This window comes from Lampetra fluviatilis, chromosome 13 (genome assembly GCF_964198595.1).
Source record: "Lampetra fluviatilis chromosome 13, kcLamFluv1.1, whole genome shotgun sequence".
NCBI lineage: Eukaryota > Metazoa > Chordata > Hyperoartia > Petromyzontiformes > Petromyzontidae > Lampetra > Lampetra fluviatilis.
The window spans coordinates 1046743-1066173 of record NC_136287.1 but is presented as its reverse complement, the minus strand read 5'-3'; the positions used below and the strand labels follow the sequence as shown (position 1 = coordinate 1066173).

At 59.1% G+C, this 19431-nt stretch overlaps 1 protein-coding gene across 1 annotated transcript; it reads left to right on the top strand.

The window, feature by feature from the left end:
• Positions 1-23: 23 nt before the first annotated feature.
• NOL6 (nucleolar protein 6) lies at positions 24-19388 on the top strand. The gene is made up of 26 exons (XM_078861965.1): positions 24-303; positions 1632-1850; positions 2204-2320; positions 2777-2971; positions 3419-3587; positions 4066-4218; positions 4757-4917; positions 5068-5188; positions 5278-5336; positions 6091-6192; positions 6374-6489; positions 7266-7440; positions 8658-8780; positions 9499-9647; positions 10072-10159; positions 10655-10792; positions 10961-11078; positions 11211-11365; positions 11744-11907; positions 12146-12298; positions 12866-12963; positions 13777-13901; positions 16634-16723; positions 17356-17589; positions 17747-17848; positions 18571-19388. The coding sequence occupies exons 1-26, from the start codon at positions 265-267 to the stop codon at positions 18754-18756; spliced, it is 3549 nt and encodes a 1182-aa protein (XP_078718091.1). The 5' UTR covers positions 24-264; the 3' UTR covers positions 18757-19388.
• Positions 19389-19431: the final 43 nt, after the last annotated feature.

Sequence of the window (19431 nt, the reverse complement as noted above, 5' to 3'; positions counted from 1 at the left end):
AGTGACCTATCCGGCAACGGGTTAACGACGACGACGGCGGCTCGGGAGGAGCAATTGGGGTAGCGAGGCGGCGTTTTATAAATCGCGAACCACGTGCGGCGAGGCGAGGCGTGCGGCACGCGTGGCTGTGGATTCGTCGTCGTGAATGATCGATCCCCGACTTGTTTGTAGTCGCCGCTGAGAGTCGTCGTCGTGGTCCTCGACCTCCCACCGAGGGGTACAACACTTGCCGCACGCGAGGACGCGCGGGCGAAGGGGTTGAAGATGAAGAGGAAGGTGGAGGAGGCCCCGACCCTGAGCGAGGTGCGTGTCGCCGCGTGTCGCCGCGTGGGCCGGCTTCTAGTTCTTGTAACTCGCAACTCGCTTTGCCGAGCACATGGGGACACCCCCCACCCCCCGAAATACGCCAATGATTATTTTGAACGTTATAATAGACAAGAGTGTAACAGGTATTTTTTAGTCACCGAGCAAGTTTATTGTTGTAATAGCTTGGGGAACAGACGATGATGATGGGATGGGATGAGATAATTGCAACGTGGTGCAGTGCGGGGAATGAAGCAGAAATGGAAGTGAGGTGATCTGAGGTGTGGTGAGTGATGGGTGAGTGCGTTGTTGTGACCTGCAGTGTGGTGAGTGATGGGTGAGCGAGTGAGTTGTTGCGAGCTGAAGTTGTGGTGGTGGTGGTTGAACGCGGTTTGGCGGATGAGATGAAACCGTGCCTGGTATGCCGAGTCTTCATCACGGGTCGGGGGAGGAATCTGTGAGTGGAGTTCACCGGGACGGGTGACCACGCCACTGGCGATGGGAGATCGGGTGCGGCGCGGGGTTTGCGGAGCTTTTTAAACTCCACGCGGCTCTTCGTCGGAGAAGCCGAGCTCCGGCCTGGAGAGTTGAATTCCCCACCGCGTGTTGGTAGCGGCGTTTGATTTCCCCATCGCGCATCAACAACGACTGCTGCTGCGTTTGGCAGAAGGTGGTGCACAGGCACTGTTAAAAACATTTTTTTACATTGCTTGTGGCCTTTAAAGCGGCGGACAAAAGATAATAGGCGACGTTTCGGGCAACGACCCATTTTTCATTGGAAATATAGACAGCCAGAAGATAGATGGGGAGTGGGCAATACGAGGAGGCTGCTGCACTTCTGTACACCATGGGGGGGGGGGGGGGGGTGTCTTAATGAGAATTACATTTGTAAAATCACTGACCAGTTTTTTTAAGTTGTGCCAGGTCGCTTCTGAGTTACATAGCTCTTCTGGAAAAGAGTTATGTAACTCAGTGGGCCTTACCTGGTAAAATACAAAAAAGGTTAGTTTATACTTTATAGGTTAGTTTATGTGCACTCGTATACACATGTACACTCAGGCGTCGAGTTTGGACCCATATCTCGGAGAGGGCCCTTGCCTATAAACATCTGGCATTTGACCATTATTGGGTCAAGCGAGCCTGACTGCTGATGGGACACTGAATGTCGAAACTGGTCCAGAGTTTTGCTTGCATACAACCAATGCGGCTGGGACTCTGCACTCCCATGTGGAAGTGTGGCGGATGGGGTGCATTTTTTATGCAAAGAGGCAGATAATGTGAAGGAGATGCAAATAAATACATCCATTGACCTGTGTGGTGTCAAACAGAAAAAGGTGAAAGAAGAGATGGTGAAGGAGGTGGACAAGAAGGAGGTGGACGAGGAGGTGGACAAGGAGGCGGGGCGGTTCGTGCGTGCCCCCAAGGACCCCCCCCCCGCACCCTCCAAACCGATGAAACAAGACCTGTACCGGCCCCCCACTTCGGAGGAACTTAACCACCTGCGGGAGACCCAGCAGCTGTTCCACTCGGGCCTCTTGCGCATGCAGGTGTGTGCTTGCGTGGGCCTTCCCTAGGTCCACTCGGCCTTGAATTAGTACTTGGTGCCGTGCGTGTAAACATCGCCACTGGGGAGACAAAGGCGGCCGGGCGTGGTGCTGGCTACGCACCCCCTCATGTGCCGTGCCAGCTTTTATAGGTGCTTGCTAACAGCACTTGCCCCAAAAGTCTACAGAGGCTGTACGTGGGATATTTGTCTTTGGTGTGAGTGTGTGCATGCGAGATGCGTGCGAGCGATTGCTGTATGTGTTTGGGTCTTGCGTGTGCTGCTGTTGATGGTAATGTCGTTGTTGTGGTTGTTGATGTCATTGGTGTTCTTGTGGATGCTGTTGTGGTTTTGTAGCTGGATGAGCTGCTGGCCGAGGTTCGGTTGCCACAGAAGAAGCGTGAGATGATCGACGCGTTCCTGCACGACCTCAACGGCCTCCTCGATGGGGTGCCCCCCACTCCTCCGCAGTCCGTGCGTATCCCCACAACCACAGACACAACCACACCCGACTACCGCCAAGCACACGCAACCACCGACAACCACACACAACCGCATCCGCTGCCAACCACAACCACGCACAAACACAACCACACACACGCACAATCGCGACTCCACGCAACCACCACCAAACATATATGGCCAACTACAACTACACACGACCACCGCCAACCACACACAACTACCAACAACGGGACTGCCACAATCACAACCACATCCACTACCAACCGCACGTCATTCCAGCGGTCCTGAACTCAACGCGAACCGTTATCCGTCAGCCGGTGCCGCTAGCGGCGCTGGCCACTCGCTTAGCTGGCACCCCCAGCGAACCGGCCCGAGAACTCGACTTTCCAAATCATCGGCCGGGGGGCAGCAGTATAAGGTCACATGATCTGTCTCATTTACTGTGCCGCCCTCCCGCTCCTCCAGCTGTCTGAGGAGGTGTGCGTGCCGGATCTGGATTCGGGGGATTCGGTGCAAGTACCGTTCCGGCCAGGACCGGGCCCACTGAAGGGCCGCTTCTGCTCGGGCCCGCCGGCGGCAGTGCGCGTGGTGGGGAGCTACCTCCTGGGCACCACCGTGCGGCCCGACGTGGCCGTCGACGTCGCCGTCACCATGCCGATGGTAACCACGCACATGCTGCTCGTGCTGCTGCCGCCTCTGATGATTGTGCTGTTGCTTGGCAACCAGCTCGCCCGTATTCTTCTCACGCCTTATTATTATTATTTTTGTTTAACTGCGAAAGCCTTGCAGAGCCTCAGGAGTATTTTTCAGGAGGGTCCTGCCAAGTATTGGCACGAGGGCGCGATGATTGCCGCTGTGTGATCTCAATTGGAGGAATTTGCGGTGTAATTTTTCAAGTTTGGGTCTCGACGCCGGCACACGGTAGCCGACTCTCGTGAAAGACGTCGCCTCATTAACCCGGGCGGTCACTGGAATCCGCGACCACGAGACTGCTGACCTGGAATATGGGAACTGAGCAGACTCGAGCCGAGCTAGTGCTTGTGGGCGGCATGACTTGCAAAGGCTGATGATGGTGATGAAGATGTCCTGGCGATGATTCCTCCCCAGGGAAGCCTGCAGCCCAAGGACCACTTGAACCAGCGCTACCTGCACAAGCGCGCACTCTACCTGGCTCACCTGGCCGCTCACCTGGCCGACAAGCCGGGCGTGGGCGACCTACGTTACACGCTGGCGCGCGCCGCGCACACCACGCCCGTGCTCGTGGTGCGTCCACCCGGTGAGTGGGAGGCTGAGGGCGGTGAGTGAGAGTGTGTATCTGTGTGGGCACGTGTGTGTGTGTGTGCCTTAAATGAGCACCTGGTGCACTGTAAACATCAGTACTGGGGAGACAAAGGTGGCTGGGTGTGGTGCTGTCACCCACCCCCTCGTTTGGGACTTAATAGGTGACCCGAGTTTGATTCCCGCTCGTAGCCAACACCGGTGACGATTATCTGAACTGGTTCTGGGCCTCTCCTAGGTTGACTCAGCCAAAAAATATGTTCCAATATGTTCCTGGCACGGCGTGTAAACATTGCCACTGGGGAGACAAAAGCGGTCAGGCATAGTGCTGGCCACCCACCCACCCCCTTGTGCCGTTCCAGCCTTCAAAGGTGCTCGCTAACAGCACTTGCCCCAGAAGTCCATTAAGACTATACGGGAATCTTTGTCGTTGTACGAGTCTGCGGACTTACACACTGGTGCGTGCTCATGCGCAGGCAAGGCAGGGAGGCAGTTCTCTGTGCGTCTCCACGTCGTTCCGCCCGACAACTTCTTCCTCCCGAGCCGGTTCCACCCGGCGAAGAACAACGTCCGGCCCGAGTGGTTCGCGGGAAAAACGCCACGCGAGGGCGGCAGCGACGGCGCAGCAGGTGAGTGGCGGCCCCGGCAGAATCGCAACCCCCCCCACCCACCCCCCCACCCACCCACCCCACCACCCACCCCCCCACCCACCCCCCCACCCACCCCCCCCATGCGGCAGGACGGCTCGACCGGTCCCCGGCGTCCGACGAGCCGACCCCACGTCGTCGTCGGCGTCTCACCGCTGTTGCTGCCGTTTAGACGAATCAATGGAAACGTCGCCCGCAGAACTCGGACCAGTTGCAAATATGCAAATGAGTGTCCCCCTGACAGCCGCTGCCCGTCGGCTTCCGTGCTGCCGATGACGTCGCAAGATAGAATAACATCACGTGTTTAGAGATTTGGCTGCGATAAATTTCCACGTGATAACCAACTTCCTTCAGCTATCATTTGTGGCCAGGTCGCTTCTGAAAAAGAGCTGTATAGCTCAGTGGGTCTTCCCTAGTAAAAATAAAAATGGTAATAGATTTCCAAAATTGTTGCTTAAAAATGTTCTCTTTATTTGGGGAACGGCCGCTAACTTCCCCTCCCTTCCTCCTTCCGTCTCAGCGGCCGCCCCCCCGACGCCGCACTACAACGCGTCCGTGCTGTCGGACCTGCTCATGGAGCCGCACCTGCACTTCCTGTTTGGGGTGGCGGCCGAGAGCCCGGCGCTCAGGGACGCGGCGGCACTGCTGCGCGTGTGGCTCCGCCAGCGCTCGCTGCACGCGGTGAGATACCGCGCCGCACCGCTGCACACCGTGCCGCACCGCAGCACACCCTGACGTCAACACCGAAGATCGGCTGTGCCGTGCCACATCGCGTGCATGTGCTACGCCGCGTGTGCGATGCCGCGTGTGACGTCGTGTGCCGCTGTGCAGGGTCAGGGCGGGTTTGGCGGGTTCCTGGCATCCATGCTGCTGGCGCTGCTGCTGTCGACGCGGCGGCTGAGTCGCGCCCTGAGTAGCTACCAACTGGTGCGCGGGGCACTACACTTCCTAGGTAACTCGCTCGCCTGCACGCTCGCTCGCCCGCACACTCCGCTCGCACTTGCCGACCTCCGCTCACCTCGCCGTGTGCTCCGTGTGCAGCCGACACGGACCTGACTAAGGAGGGCGCGAGTTTCGTGCAGGAGCCGCAGGATGGCACGGTGAGTGGACGCGCCGGCCCGCGTGGCGGGGCGGGTGCTGGCGACGCGCTGTGCCGCCTGCCGTGCCGGCGTTGTGTGTGCGACCAGCTCGATTCCTGCTCACGGCCAACGTTGGTGACGAATATCAGAACCAGTCCTGGCCCTGCCCTAGGTCGACTCAACCTTGAATCAGTACCTGGTGCGGTGTAAATATCAGCACTGGGAAGACAAAGGCAGCTGGGTGTGTGTGGCCGTGTGTGTGCAATTGTGTGTGTGTTGTGGGGACTTAGTGTAAGTGATAATGTAGCGATTAGCGCGCACTGTGCTATGAACCCAGCGACCCAAGTTCGATTCTCACTCGCGGCCAACACCAGTGACGATTATCTGAAACGGTCCTGGGTCTCCCCTAGGTCGACTCGGCCTCCAATGAGTACCTGGTGTGGTGTGTAAACATCGCCACTGGGGAGGCAAATGTGGCCAGGCGTGGTGCTGGCCACCCACTACCTCGTGTGCCGTGCCGGCCTTCGTAGGTGCTCCCGAACAGCGCTTGCTCCAACAGTCTGTGAAGGCTTTACGGGGGATCTTTGTTTTTGTTATGGGGAACTGGGACGACAGCTCTTGGCCCAACAGCGCGCGGTTATCGGGGGGATCTGTGGCCGTATGGGTCTCAGTTGAGCGGTGCTTGCCTTGCGTGGCTGTACGTGGGGGAGCGGTGTTGCGGTTGTCGCCACACCGCACTGATCGGGCGTTCACTTCCCCTCCCAACCTCCCACAGCCATCGCTCGCCGATTTCCACGCCGCCTACGATGTGGTGTTCGTTGACCCCACGGGCCACCTCAACCTGTGCGCCGACATGACAGCCGCCACCTTCCACCGCGTGAGTGGGCCCCCTCCCTCGCTCCCTCGCTCCCTCGCTCCCTCGCTCCCTCGCTCCCTCGCTCCCTCGCTCCCTCGCTCCCTCGCTCCCTCCCTCCCTCCTCACCCCACCGTCCACCCCTCACCCCCTCGCTTCTCGATGCTGCTGTGTGACGCGCCACCGTTGCGGTCCGCCGGTGTAGGTGCAGAGGGAGGCGCGCGCGTCTCTGGCCGTGCTGGATGCTGGGGCCCCGGACGCCTTTGAGCTGCTGTTCATGCGGCGCGTGCCCTTCGCTCGCGCCCACGACCACCTCCTGCAGTGAGACGCCAGTTCGCTGCACCGCTCCTCATTGCTCCGCACCGCACCGCTCCGCACTGCACTGCTCCGCACTGCACCGCTCCGCACTGCACCGCTCCTCATTGCACCGCACTGCACCGCTCCGCACTGCACCGCTCCTCATTACACCGCACTGCACCGCTCCGCACTGCACCGCTCCTCATTACACCGCACTGCACCGCTCCGCACTGCACCGCTCCGCACTGCACCGCTCCTCATTGCACCGCACTGCACCGCTCCGCACTGCACCGCTCCGCACTGCACCGCTCCTCATTACACCGCACTGCACCGCTCCGCACTGCACCGCTCCTCATTGCACCGCACTGCACCGCTCCGCACTGCACCGCTCCGCGCTACACCGCTCCGCACTACACCGCTCCTCATTACACCGCACTGCACCGCTCCGCACTACACCGCTCCGCACTGCACCGCTCCTCATTACACCGCACTGCACCGCTCCGCGCTACACCGCTCCGCACTGCACCGCTCCTCATTACACCGCACTGCACCGCTCCGCGCTACACCGCTCCGCACTGCACCGCTCCGCGCTACACCGCTCCGCACTGCACCGCTCCTCGTTACACCGCACTGCACCGCTCCGCGCTACACCGCTCCGCACTGCACCGCTCCTCATTACACCGCACTGCACCACTCCGCACTACACCGCTCCGCACTACACCGCTCCGCACCCCTGCTGGCCCTTGCCCCTGCGGCCCGTGTGGGCTAACCGGGTTGGCTTTGTCTCCGTGCCCGTGCAGCGTGCGTGCCAGCCGCCTGCAGGCCGTGTGCCGCAAGCTGGCGCTGCTGCCCGCGCTGCGGGACCGCGGCGGCGACTACGTGGCCGCCGCCCTCCCCTCGCTCGCTCGCCTCCTGCAGCGCGGCCTCGGGGCCCGCGCCCTTGCGGTGGCCCACGCGCCCCGCGCATCCCCGGAGGTACGCACAGTCACCCACATACGCACTCGTGCACAAAGACAAACATTTCCCGTGTAGCCTTACCAGACTGTTGGGGCAAGTGCTGTTAGCGAGCACAACAGGGTGGGTCGGCAGCACCTTACCCAGCCGCCTTTGTCTCCCTGTTGGCGATGTTTACACACCACACCAAGGTACTCATTTGAGGCTGAGTCGACCTAAAAAAGACCCAGGACCAGTTCAGATAATTGGCAATGGTGTTGACCATGAGCGGGAATCGAATTTAGGTCACCGGGTTCGTAGCGCAGCGCGCTGACACTACCGCTCCACACGCAAAGACGCATACGCACAAACGCGCACGCACACATGCCTGCACCACACAGACACGTGCGTGTGTGAGTGGGGAGCAGTAGTATAGCCATTGGCATCACTGGCGGAGCCAGTGGGGGGGGGGGGTGCGGTGGCATGTGCCCCCCCAATGATCTGATCGAAATCCCTAATTTTGATCGGATCATTGTGGTTTATTAGTAATAAATCGGCATTTTACAACCCCCACTGCCACTGTGTAGCATATTAAAATGTTCCAGGGACTCTGTGAGATGATAGGACAATAGTCTGAGTCCATAATTGGCAATAAGTAACAGCAAGGCAGTTATAAGGGACTCAGAATTGTGCGCAGTTGCGTATACAGTACACGACTTCCCTGAAGCCATACCTTCAGCGAGCGTGATACCGATCACACACGGTTCGAATTCGACCCTCGATCGATGGCTGCACCATCGCCGCACACGCGTCGAATAAAAAGCGAGGGACAAGTCCTTACTACCAAGTCTTTCCTTACTAACAACTCCAATCATTTTTCCTTGCTGGAGGGGTTGCCCCTCTACCTGAAAATCCTGGCTCCGCCATTGATTGGCATGCTATGCTATGAACCCGGTGACCCAAGTTCAATTCCAGATAGCGATCTGTTCTTGGGCCTCCCCAAGGTCGACTTAATTGAGTAAATGGTGCGGCGTATAAACATCGGCACTGAGGAAACAAAGATGCCTGTGAAAGCGTGGTGCTGCCCACCCCCACCCCCTCGTGCCTGGTGAATGGCGGCTCTTGTTGTGGGTGCACTAAGAGGGGAGGAAGAGGTGTGCGAAGGGATGGAGTGTGCGCTGTGCGTGTGTTTGTGTCGGTGTTAGAGGGGTGGTGTGGTGGTGGCAGTGTGGTTGATACAGCGCGGTTTTCACCACCAGTGGGAGATCACAGCCGAGCCTCCCTTGCACCGTGACCTTGGCCCGGTGACCTTTGGCCTCCTGCTGAACTCTGACCTCTACACCGGCGTCCTGGAGCGTGGACCAGCTGCCGACTCCGCACAGGTCTTTGTGCACGTGCACACACACAAACGCGCACACACAAACGTGCACACACACAAACGCGCACACACACATACGCGCACACACAAACGCGCACACACAAGTGCGCACACACAAGCGCACACACACACAAAAAAGATGCATGCTGTTGGGCCAAGTGCTGTTGGCGAGCAGCGCGAGTGAAGGCCGGGGGGGGGGGGGGGAGCACTCCTCACGCTCGAGCCTGCTGGGCCTTTGCCGTTGCTGCACCAACGTTTTGTGTCCTCCCTCGGCGTCGGAATTCTTCCTTCAAAAAATATCGTGAAGCAGAAGGTCGTCGCTGCATACAACTGCATTTGCAAACGTGAATTGTAGCTTTCATCCTTACCCAAGTATCGATAGTGACATTTTAATGTGAAATTTTATTGAGGGACTGCGTGTTGTCTTGGTGTGGTCCAGGACTGTGTTTGCTGTTTTTCTTCCTTATGCAATTAACATTGATATCCTTTATCTATTTCATGTATTTATTTTAGTGATTTGTCTACCTTTCCTATACTTTGCACCACTATCGTTGTTATGTATTGTTTGCTGTAACGTCTGACCCCATGCCCCTACTGGACATCTGTGAAAAAGAGCTTCATAGCTAATCAGATTTCTCGGAGCTGCGACGAGACCGTGTGAATTTATGGTGACGTGGGCCGCGCCACCGCGCTCCTGACCGCCTTTGTCTCCCCGTCCCCAGGCAGCGGAGTTCCGAGCGTTCTGGGGTGAGAGGTCGGAGTTGCGGCGTTTCCAGGACGGCTCGATCTGCGAGGCAGTCCTCTGGTCATGTGACTCGGTTGCCGAGCGACGGCTCATTCCCGAGCAAATTATCAAGCACCTGCTGCACACGTGAGTCGACCCCCCTCCTCACGTGAGCGCTCCACAGTTAAACTAAGCCCCCCGTGTCCTATCCCCTTGGCGCGAACCACTGTTTCACGTCTCCCCATGCAAAAAGACAAAGATCCCCCGTGTAGACTTAACAGACTCCTGCGGCACCTGCTGTTAGCGAGCACCTATGAAGGCTGGGGACGGCACACGAGGGGCTGGGTGGCCAGCACCACGCCCGGCCCATTTTGTTTCCCCAGTTCTGATGTGTACACACACCGCATCAGGTACTCTGTTAAGTCTGAGTAGACCCTAGGGGAGGCCCAGGGTTCACATATTCGCTGTCAATGATGTTGGCCACGAGTGGGAATCGAACTCGGGCCGTCAGATTCATAACGTCAGCTCCAACGCTCTACACGCACACACACACACACGTGTACGCACGCAGGCATGCGGACGTGGCACCGGAGTGCGTCAGCTACGTTGGCGGGCAGGTGGAGGCGCTGATCCAGGTCCCACGCACGCGCCCCTCCCAGGTGAGCTCAAGCACTACAAAACAAAGATCCCCCGTATAGCCTTAACAGACTCTCGGGGCAAGTGCTCTTAGCGAGCATCTAATTAAGGCTGGCACACGAGGGCGTGGGTGGCCAACACCACGCCCGGCTGCCTTTGTCTACCCAATGCTGATGTTTAAAACACCGCACCAGGTACTCGTTTAAGTCTGTGTCGACCTGGAGGAGGGTCCCGGACCGGTGAGCGTGAATCAAACTCGGGTAGCCAGGTTCGTAGCACAGCCCGTTAACCGCTGCACCACCGCAGCGCACGAGCGGTATGCGGAGCGTACGCACACGCACGTAATACACGTGTCCGTGCTTACACAGCTTCACACACACACAGCCGTCGCACCCTGGTCATCTGGGCGGTGCTCTCAGGTGGCGGGGTGGCGGGGATTACGTTGTTCGCGACGCGTCGTAACCATTGTGCTCCTCCCCCCTCTCCTCCCCTCCCCCCCCCATCCCTCACGCCGTCAGCGCCGTACAGGCGAGGAGGAGTTGACGGCGGTGGTGCAGGCGTGCGATGAGCTGGGGCGCTGGCTGCGCGGTCTGCAGGGGCTGCCGCTCACGGTGACGAGCGTGCAGGGCACGCACCCCGCGCTGCGCCACACCGCGGTGAGACGCGCGTGCGACGCGGCACCGCGGAGAGTCGGTGTGCACGCTTGTCCGCGTGCGTGCGCGCGGTTTTGTACGTGTGGTCGGAGGTGCCCGCTCGCAGCACTTGCCCCAGCGGTCTGTTAAAGGCTACGCGTGGGATCTTTGTCTTTGTGCACGCGTGTCCAGGTCATGCCGCCTATCCCCACGACCGTGGACCCCGGCTACAGCCGCCCTTGGGAGCACGGCCCCGTCCTGACCCCCGACCCCGAGAAGCCGGCCCCCGCCTACGTCCCCGCGCTGACCGGTGCGTGCGTGCGTGTCACCCCCCCACGCGTCTCGGCCCGGGATCCTACCAGATCCGCTCAGACAGAAATTCATATCCCGACTTCTCTTAACCCGTTGACAATGTCCATGACCACTGACCCCTGACCTACAGTGATCTGCCACATGGAGGGGAGCGGCCGATGGCCCAAGGAGCGCGAGGGGATTCGTCGCATCAAGGCCGCCTTCCACATCCGATTGGCCGAGCTGCTGAGCCGGGAGCACCATGTGATCTGCCAGCCATGCCAATCGCACGTCGACGTCTACAAGGTATGGATGGGGCAGGGTCGCGTAAGGGGGGAAGGGGTGGGGGCGCTTCCAGAGCGTTCGGTCTAAACGAGAGGCGCTGCATTCGGTGTGGAGGGTCGAATCGCCGTTTCAGCCGCGTATGGCGAATTAGCCCGGTCACGCAACGTCTCGTAGCTGCCGCCGCTGCTGACAGTTTAGGGTCGTGATGATCCCTGTAACAGAGCTCCTCGCTCGGCTTAGTGGGGCCTCCTCACCGGCATCGCCTTCCACTAGCGCCGCGTGCCGTGTGCGTTGTGAGAACCTGGGTCCCGCGGTGCGCGCGTTCCGCCGTGTTGACGCCCGTGCCGCCCCCGTGCCGCCCCCGTGCCGCCCCCGTGCCGCCCCCGTGCCGGCGCGCAGGATGGGTTCGTGTTCCGTGTGCGCGTGGCCTACCGGCGCGAGCCCGCCATACTCAAGGAACAGCGGGCGCCAGACGGCGCGGTGAAGCTCCGCGACACCGAGGAGTCGCTGGCGCTCGAGAGAGACACGGTGCACCGCCCGCTCCACGCCAGCCATATCGCGGGGTGAGCTCGCGCACCACCGCCACGCCGTGCCACGGCACCGTGCCGCGACCCCGTCACGGCGCACCGCCCTGCAACACCGTCGCACCGCAGCGGTCATTTCGTCGTGCCCTCTCGCGACACGTCGCAGAGTTCTACTGCGCTACCCTACAACACCATCTGCGCCAGCTACACCGGCCATGCTGTACCAGTGGTGGTGCTCGAAGCTAATGGTGCTCCCTAATCCCCCTCCCTGACTCAGCCTGCAGCAGCAGTACCCAGCATTCAGTGCGGCGTGCCGCCTCGCCGCGCGCTGGGTGGCGGCACAACTGCTGAGTGACTACGTGCGCGAGGAGGCGGTAGAGCTGCTGGTGGCGCGCGTGTTCCTCCAGCCCGCGCCCTACAGCACGCCCAGGTGAGTGAGCGCGCACGTGTGTGTGTGTGCACGTGTGTGTGTGTGTGTGCACGCGCGTGTGTGTGTGTGGGCGTGTGTCTTAAATATAGGGAGCGGTGGTGCAGTGGTTAGTGCATTGCGATCCGAACTTGGCAACCCTAGTTCCATTCCTGCCCATGACCAACGACACTGACAATGAATATTTGAAATGATCATGGGCCTCCCCTTAGTGGGCTGAGGCTTACATGACCACCTGGTAAAGTGTGTAAACATCAGCACTGGGGAGACAAAGGTTGCCATATTGGCTTTAATAGGTGCTCGCTTGGGATCTAGGGGGATCTATGCGTGTGCATGGGTTGCCTGAGCTGTTCAGCACAGCAGTTATCGTGCGTGCGCCTCTTATAACGATGATGGTGATGATAGTGATGATGATATCGATGATGATAATGTTGATGACGTTGATGGAGCCGGTAACACTGATGACGATGACATTGACGGTGTTGACGATAACTATTATGATGATGTTATCGATGATGACGATGATAACGATCATGATGGTAACGATGGCGTTGCACGTGTCACGTTCAGCTGCCCGCAGGTGGCGTTCCTCCGCGTGCTCGAGCTCATCTCCTCATTCGACTGGGCCAACAGCGCCCTCGTCGTCAACTTTAACAACACCATGACGGGTAACCAACGGATACACCGTGGGGCCGATGGCTGCTGCTGCGTGATCACAATTGAGTTATTTGCGGTGTCGATTAAAAAAAACTGCCGAAATTGGACCGTGACCTCATCACACGATGGCCTACTACTCTTGCGAATGACGCCACGGGGATCTTTAAAAAAAATGTTTTTATTCCAACTCGCCGCGAGCCCGGTAGAGAACGCCGATCACAGAAAGGGGGTGACACAGAAACTCTGCGCATGGCGACTCGATTTCGGCACGACAAGGGCCCAATGAGGGGGGGGGAAACTGGGATCGCTGCCCCACGCAGGTGGGGACCACGTGTGGGGGGGGACGTGAAGATTTATATGGGGAGGGGAAAAGGGATAAGGGGGAAGATAATTAATGTACTGGGGGAAGGAAAGAGAGGAAGGGAGGGGGGAATGGGGGGGGGGTAGGGTGGGAGGGAGGGAGGGAGGGAGAAGAAAAAGGGAGGGCAAAAGAGGGGAAGCGGGGGAAAAAATACCTGCAAATGAAATAATATGCACGCGACGTGTGAAATTCAGCTCGAACATCCCACCGAGCAGTGCTCCGCTCCCGCCCACCACGGGGATCCACTGTCAGTGACCCAGATGGGGGGCGTAGTCGTGATTACTACGGTTAGTGCCACACAGCCGCAGCATTTACCAGGACAGCCGCTGGACTCGAACCGTGAATCTCTGCAGCAAGCGGCAGGGGCGCTCGCGCGAGGCCGCCTCGGCCCGGCCCTCGCCTCTGACTTGCGACGACGACGTTGCCGTGACGATGTTCCCTCGACGATGTTCCCTCGTCCCAGAAGCCGACGTGACGGAGGTCGGCACGCGGCTAGCGGCGATGCGGGCCCAGCACCCGGTGATGTTCATCGCGACGCCGGACGACCACCACTCGTCCATGTGGACTCGGGGCACCCCCACAGCACAGGTTTGTGTGCTGACCTCTGTGTGTGTGGGCCTCTGTGTGTGTGGGTCTCTGTGTGTGTGCTGACCTCTGTGTGTGTGCTGACCTCTGTGTGTGTGCTGACCTCTGTGTGTGTGGGCCTCTGTGTGTGTGGGTCTCTGTGTGTGCGGGCCTCTGTGTGTGCGTGCCTCTGTGTGTGTGCTGACCTCTGTGTGTGTACTGACCTGTGTGTGTGTGCTGACCTCTGTGTGTGCGGGCCTCTGTGTGTGTGCCGGCCTCTGTGTGCGCGGGTCTCTGTGTGTGTGGGCCTCTGTGTGTGCGGGTCTCTGTGTGTGTGGGCCTCTGTGTGTGTGGGCCTCTGTGTGTGTGCTGACCTCTGTGTGTGTGGGCCTCTGTGTGTGTGGGCCTCTGTGTGTGCGGGTCTCTGTGTGTGTGGGCCTCTGTGTGTGTGGGCCTCTGTGTGTGTGGGCCTCTGTGTGTGCGGGTCTCTGTGTGTGTGGGCCTCTGTGTGTGTGGGCCTCTGTGTGTGCGGGTCTCTGTGTGTGCGTGCCTCTGTGTGTGCGGGCCTCTGTGTGTGCGGGCCTCTGTGTGTGTGCTGACCTCTGTGTGTGTGCTGACCTCTGTGTGTGTGGGCCTCTGTGTGTGCGGGCCTCTGTGTGTGCGGGCCTCTGTGTGTGTGCTGACCTCTGTGTGTGCGGGCCTCTGTGTGTGCGGGCCTCTGTGTGTGCGGGCCTCTGTGTGTGTGCTGACCTCTGTGTGTGTGCTGACCTCTGTGTGTGTGGGTCTCTGTGTGTGTGGGTCTCTGTGTGTGTGGGCCTCTGTGTGTGCGGGCCTCTGTGTGTGCGGGCCTCTGTGTGTGTGCTGACCTCTGTGTGTGCGGGCCTCTGTGTGTGCGGGCCTCTGTGTGTGCGGGCCTCTGTGTGTGTGCTGACCTCTGTGTGTGTGCTGACCTCTGTGTGTGTGGGTCTCTGTGTGTGTGGGTCTCTGTGTGTGCGGGCCTCTGTGTGTGCGTGCCTCTGTGTGTGTGCTGACCTGTGTGTGTGTGCTGGCCTCTGTGTGTGTGCTGGCCTCTGTGTGTGTGGGCCTCTGTGTGTGCGCCGGCCTCTGTGTGTGCGTGCCTCTGTGTGTGTGCTGACCTCTGTGTGTGCGGGCCTCTGTGTGTGCCGGCCTCTGTGTGTGCGTGCCTCTGTGTGTGTGCTGGCCTCTGTGTGTGTGGGCCTCTGTGTGTGCGGGCCTCTGTGTGTGCGTGCCTCTGTGTGTGTGCGTGCCTCTGTGTGTGCGGGCCTCTGTGTGTGCCGGCCTCTGTGTGCTGGCCTCTGTCTGTATGGGCCTCCTATAAATAGAACATTCACAGCGCTGTGAAGAAGGGCCATTGCCCGAATGTCACCTATTATATATTTTTTCTTTTAAGGCCGCCGTGTTGTTGACACGGAACGTGTTGAGTTTTACTAATACTAATAGGGGTTTCCCCCTTTTTTATGGCAACAAAACTGACACCTTTTGCAAGGAATCATGTTTACATTAACCACAATACTTGCAGTCAAATGCAAACAAAACACAATACTCTGGTAATGTATGCATTGTCTTTGAAACTGATTGGTCCACACCAGAGACAGCTTTCTTTGGAGCCTCGTCTCATATGGTGTTCGACCAGATGACGCCAAAAGGCGCACAGTTCAAGACAACGCACTGCCAGAGTGATGAGGGCTCGGGGTGAGCAGCCACATCATGGGACCTCTTTTGCCAGTACCAACATCTACATTACTCTGGCAGTGCGTTGTCTTGAACTGTGCGCCTTTTGGCGTCATCTGGTCGAACACCATATGAGACGAGGCTCCAAAGAAAGCTGTCTCTGGTGTAGACCAATCAGTTTCAAAGACAATGCATACATTACCAGAGTATTGTTTTTTGTTTGCATTTGACTGCAAGTATTGTGGTTAATGTAAACATGATTCCTTGCAAAAGGTGTCAGTTTTGTTGCCATAAAAAAGGGGAAAAACCCTATTAGTATATTTTGGTACTGGCAAAAGAGGTCCCATGATGTGTTGAGTTTTATTGTTGGTGCTTGTGGCACCACTGCCAATGCAGCCGCACCCAATAATTTGATAAATCCGTTTCTTATTGTAACTTTATTTTGTAATTGTGCTCTGATCGGTCTAAAACGAATCTACTCGAGCCGACTTACCATCCAGAGAATTCACGATTCAACTTTGATTCATGTTCCTGCAATATTTTTGAATACTCGTGGGATGAAGTTGCTTTTGCCATTTGCTTCATTGCTGCACTTTATTTTGTGTGTTTTGCTTTTGTAATTGTGGTGGCCCAGGTCACTGTTCTGACGATGAGACCGCTGTCCTGGTCCCGTTGAGTTATCTCCAGGTCACAGCCACATCAACATGGAGCAGCAGCCGCCGCACCTGCAGCTGCCATTCACCAATTTACAGGAATTACACCGCAGCGCTTTGTGGCAGGCTAGGTACACTGGGAATCATGTGCAATGTCGACAGCTCGCTGGCAGGAGGTTACGGGACCAGACCCGGGGGGGTCCATTATTACTCTGCGGTTACAGCAGCACAGTTGGTGGGCTGCTGCGACAAGAACCACGGTACCACTGCGAGCGCGATTCATTCCAAATCGTTCGCTCTTGACCCCCGGCGTGCCTGCGCGGGACGGACCCACGGAGACTCGTGAGCGTCCTTGATCCTCTTTTCTCTGGGCCTGATCTCCCCCCACCCCACCCCTCCCGTGTCTCCCAGATCCTGCAGCGGCTAATGGCGCTGGCGGCCGAGACGTGCAACGTCCTGGAGCGAGCGATGATGGAGCCAGAACCGAGCAGCGACATCAGAGTAAGAGACCGCGCAAGCTACATCTCCCAGCACCGGGGTGGTTTGACCGTACTTCGCCACGCTGGCCAGTGCCGGCGTGGTAAAAGGGGTATGGGCGGGGGGGGGGTTCAGGGGGGGTGGCTGACGCTGGTTCAGATATCACTCGCTGCTGACGTTAGCCGTGATGGGGAATTTTGAACCCATGTCGGCAAGTGCATAGTGCCACCACTGGTAACCACGGCGCCACCACTCCCCACAACACCCAAAGACTAAGGTTACCCCCCTGCATCCACTCAGACTGCTGGGGCAGGAGCTGTCGCCCCAACTCCCCTGAACACAAACTGCCATTCGCCACGAAGTGGCAGTGACGTCACCGTGGCGTTTGTGCCAGGCTATGTGCATTTCAAGGCCACGTGAAGTGTCGAACGCCTGCTGGCTGGAGGCCACGGGACAGACCCAGTTGCCATGGGTTGACTGACCGAGAGGACTCGCAGATGCACCACCTTAACACGCACGCACAAGCAGATGGTTGCCCAAATGAACACGCGCACGCACAGGAGGGGGTGTGAATCGTTAACGCCACTCTCCACTGCCGGACCCCACCGGCTCGTCGCCCCCCTCCTCCTTCCCCCGCTCGGTTGCCGCGACAACAGAAGGTGTTCCGGCCCTCGCTGGAGGTGTTTGACGTGCTGCTGCGCCTGGCCCCGCGCCACCTGCCCCGCGCCGCCCACGCCGTGGACCGCCCCGCCGTCACGCTGCAGCGGGGGGTGCTGCCCGCCAAGCCCGCCAAGGCGGCCAAGGCGGCCCCCGTGTCTCGGCAGGCTCAACACGGCCACATGCCGGCCGTAGAGTACGACCCGGCGCGCCTCTTCCTGCAGGAGCTGCAGGTGAGGCTTGAGCCCGTGACCGCGTCGGCGCCTTTCGGGGCTGGGGAGCCTCGGCCTTGTCGAGGGCCGGGGGGGGCAGGGGGGGCGCCCCCACGGTGGCGGCGTCTTTCCCGTGGCTGCGGTCGCTGATCGCCGGCGCCGGGTCCCCTCTCCGCAGGACGCGTTTGGGGAGCTGGCGCTGTTCTTCCACGACCCCTACGGCGGTGACATCATCGGGGTGGTGTGGCGCCCGGACGTCTTCGCTCCGCAGCCATTTGCGGTAATCGCTCGCTCGCACTTGCGCCGGCTCGCATACTCACCCTCTTGATAATACTTGCTCACTCGAGATGCTTACCAGCGCACCCGCACCTCCAATTAGCACGTTTGGCTACTTACGGTGCAAAGTAAGTTCACCATGCATACATACATACATACCCGCTTCCTTGTAAACACCCCCTTTCAAGCATGCCCGGTCACTTGCAACTTCCTCAGGACCTGCAAGGGACACGAACCCAGCTGGAAGCAGGGGGGCCGCGACGGTGACATTTAGTGACATTCACGCCTGTCTGCCTGTCCGCTCACGTGTATCCGTGTGTCTCCGTGTGTGTGCGCGCGTGTGCGTGTCCTGTGTGTCCGGCGTGTGTGTGCGCGCGTGTGCGTGTCCCGTGTGTCCGGCGTGTGTGTGCGTGCGTGCGTGTGTGTGCGTGTGCATGTGTGTGCGTGTGTCCGGCGTGTGTGTGCGTGTGTGTGCGTGTGTGTGCGTGTGTGTGCGTGTGTGTGCGTGTGTGTGCGTGTGTCCGGCGTGTGTGTGTGTGTGCGTGCGTGTGCGTGTGTGTGCGTGTGTCCGGCGTGTGTGTGTGTGTGTGCGTGTGTGTGTGTGTGCGTGTGCGTGTGTGTGCGTGTGTGTGTGCGTGTGTGTGCGTGTGTGTGCGTGTGTCCGGCGTGTGTGTGCGTGTGCGTGCGTGTGTCCGGCGTGCGCGTGTCCGGCGTGTCTTCTTCCAGACATCCCACGTGGCGGCCCGTCGGCCGCACGGCCAGAACGGCGTCGCAGGCGGCAAGCGGAAGGCCGCCCTGGCCGCAGCGCTCGTGCCCAACGTCCCCGCGGTGCTGGGCGACATGGCCGTGCTGGGGCAGGGCCTCCTGCTCGAGGTGGAGCCGCGCACGGAGCGCTGGGGCCACATCGAGTGACACGGCGGCCGTGGCGGGCGGCACAGACAACGCGGTGGCGGCAACGCCGCACGGCATCAGCGGGGGTTTCACTCCCGGTTGAATTGTCAGCTTCCGGAACATCACGTCCAGTGTACCCCCCTAACTCTGCCTGTGGTGGCTATGGGTCGTGTGCCACCTACTCCAGTCTATACCAGCGAGCCGAAAAATATTCGGTGAGAGATTAAACCCAGGTTTGAGTCCCATATCCGCCCAGCGCTCTCTGAGAAACATAGCCACAGTGCATTAAGACCAGCCACGATCAGTCCACTGCTGGATGAAGGCCCTCCCCAAGTCACCGATTCTCTCGGGTTCCTGTGATGAGCGGATTCAATTGTTCCATCTCTGCAGTGGACATCCTATCTGGCGCTTGCCATCCATTGACTGTAAATGCCCTACAAGCCGTTTAAAGGTCCTGTGATGTCGTTTGTAAGAGGGAAGCCATTGTGTCATTGACCTACTGACTGCCGGTCGCTATTTCTTAACTTGTACAAGATAAAAAAATATATATATAACCGTGATTGCGTGGCTTCGTTTGTATCTGTGGAGGGAGGGAGATGGACGGATCTGCTGTCTGGGCTTTTGCCCGCTTAAATAAAGGCTATTCTATTCGATTGAGAACGGAGTCAAGTCCTCGCATCGCTGCGCTATGGTCTT

Coding starts and splice junctions, on each gene's coding strand:
- NOL6 (XM_078861965.1), top strand. CDS start 265: ATGAAGAGGAAGGTGGAGGAGGCCCCGACCCTGAGCGAG. Junction 10,160..10,654: donor CACGCACGCGCCCCTCCCAG/GTGAGCTCAAGC, acceptor TCACGCCGTCAG/CGCCGTACAGGCGAGGAGGA. Junction 16,724..17,355: donor AACCGAGCAGCGACATCAGA/GTAAGAGACCGC, acceptor CCGCGACAACAG/AAGGTGTTCCGGCCCTCGCT.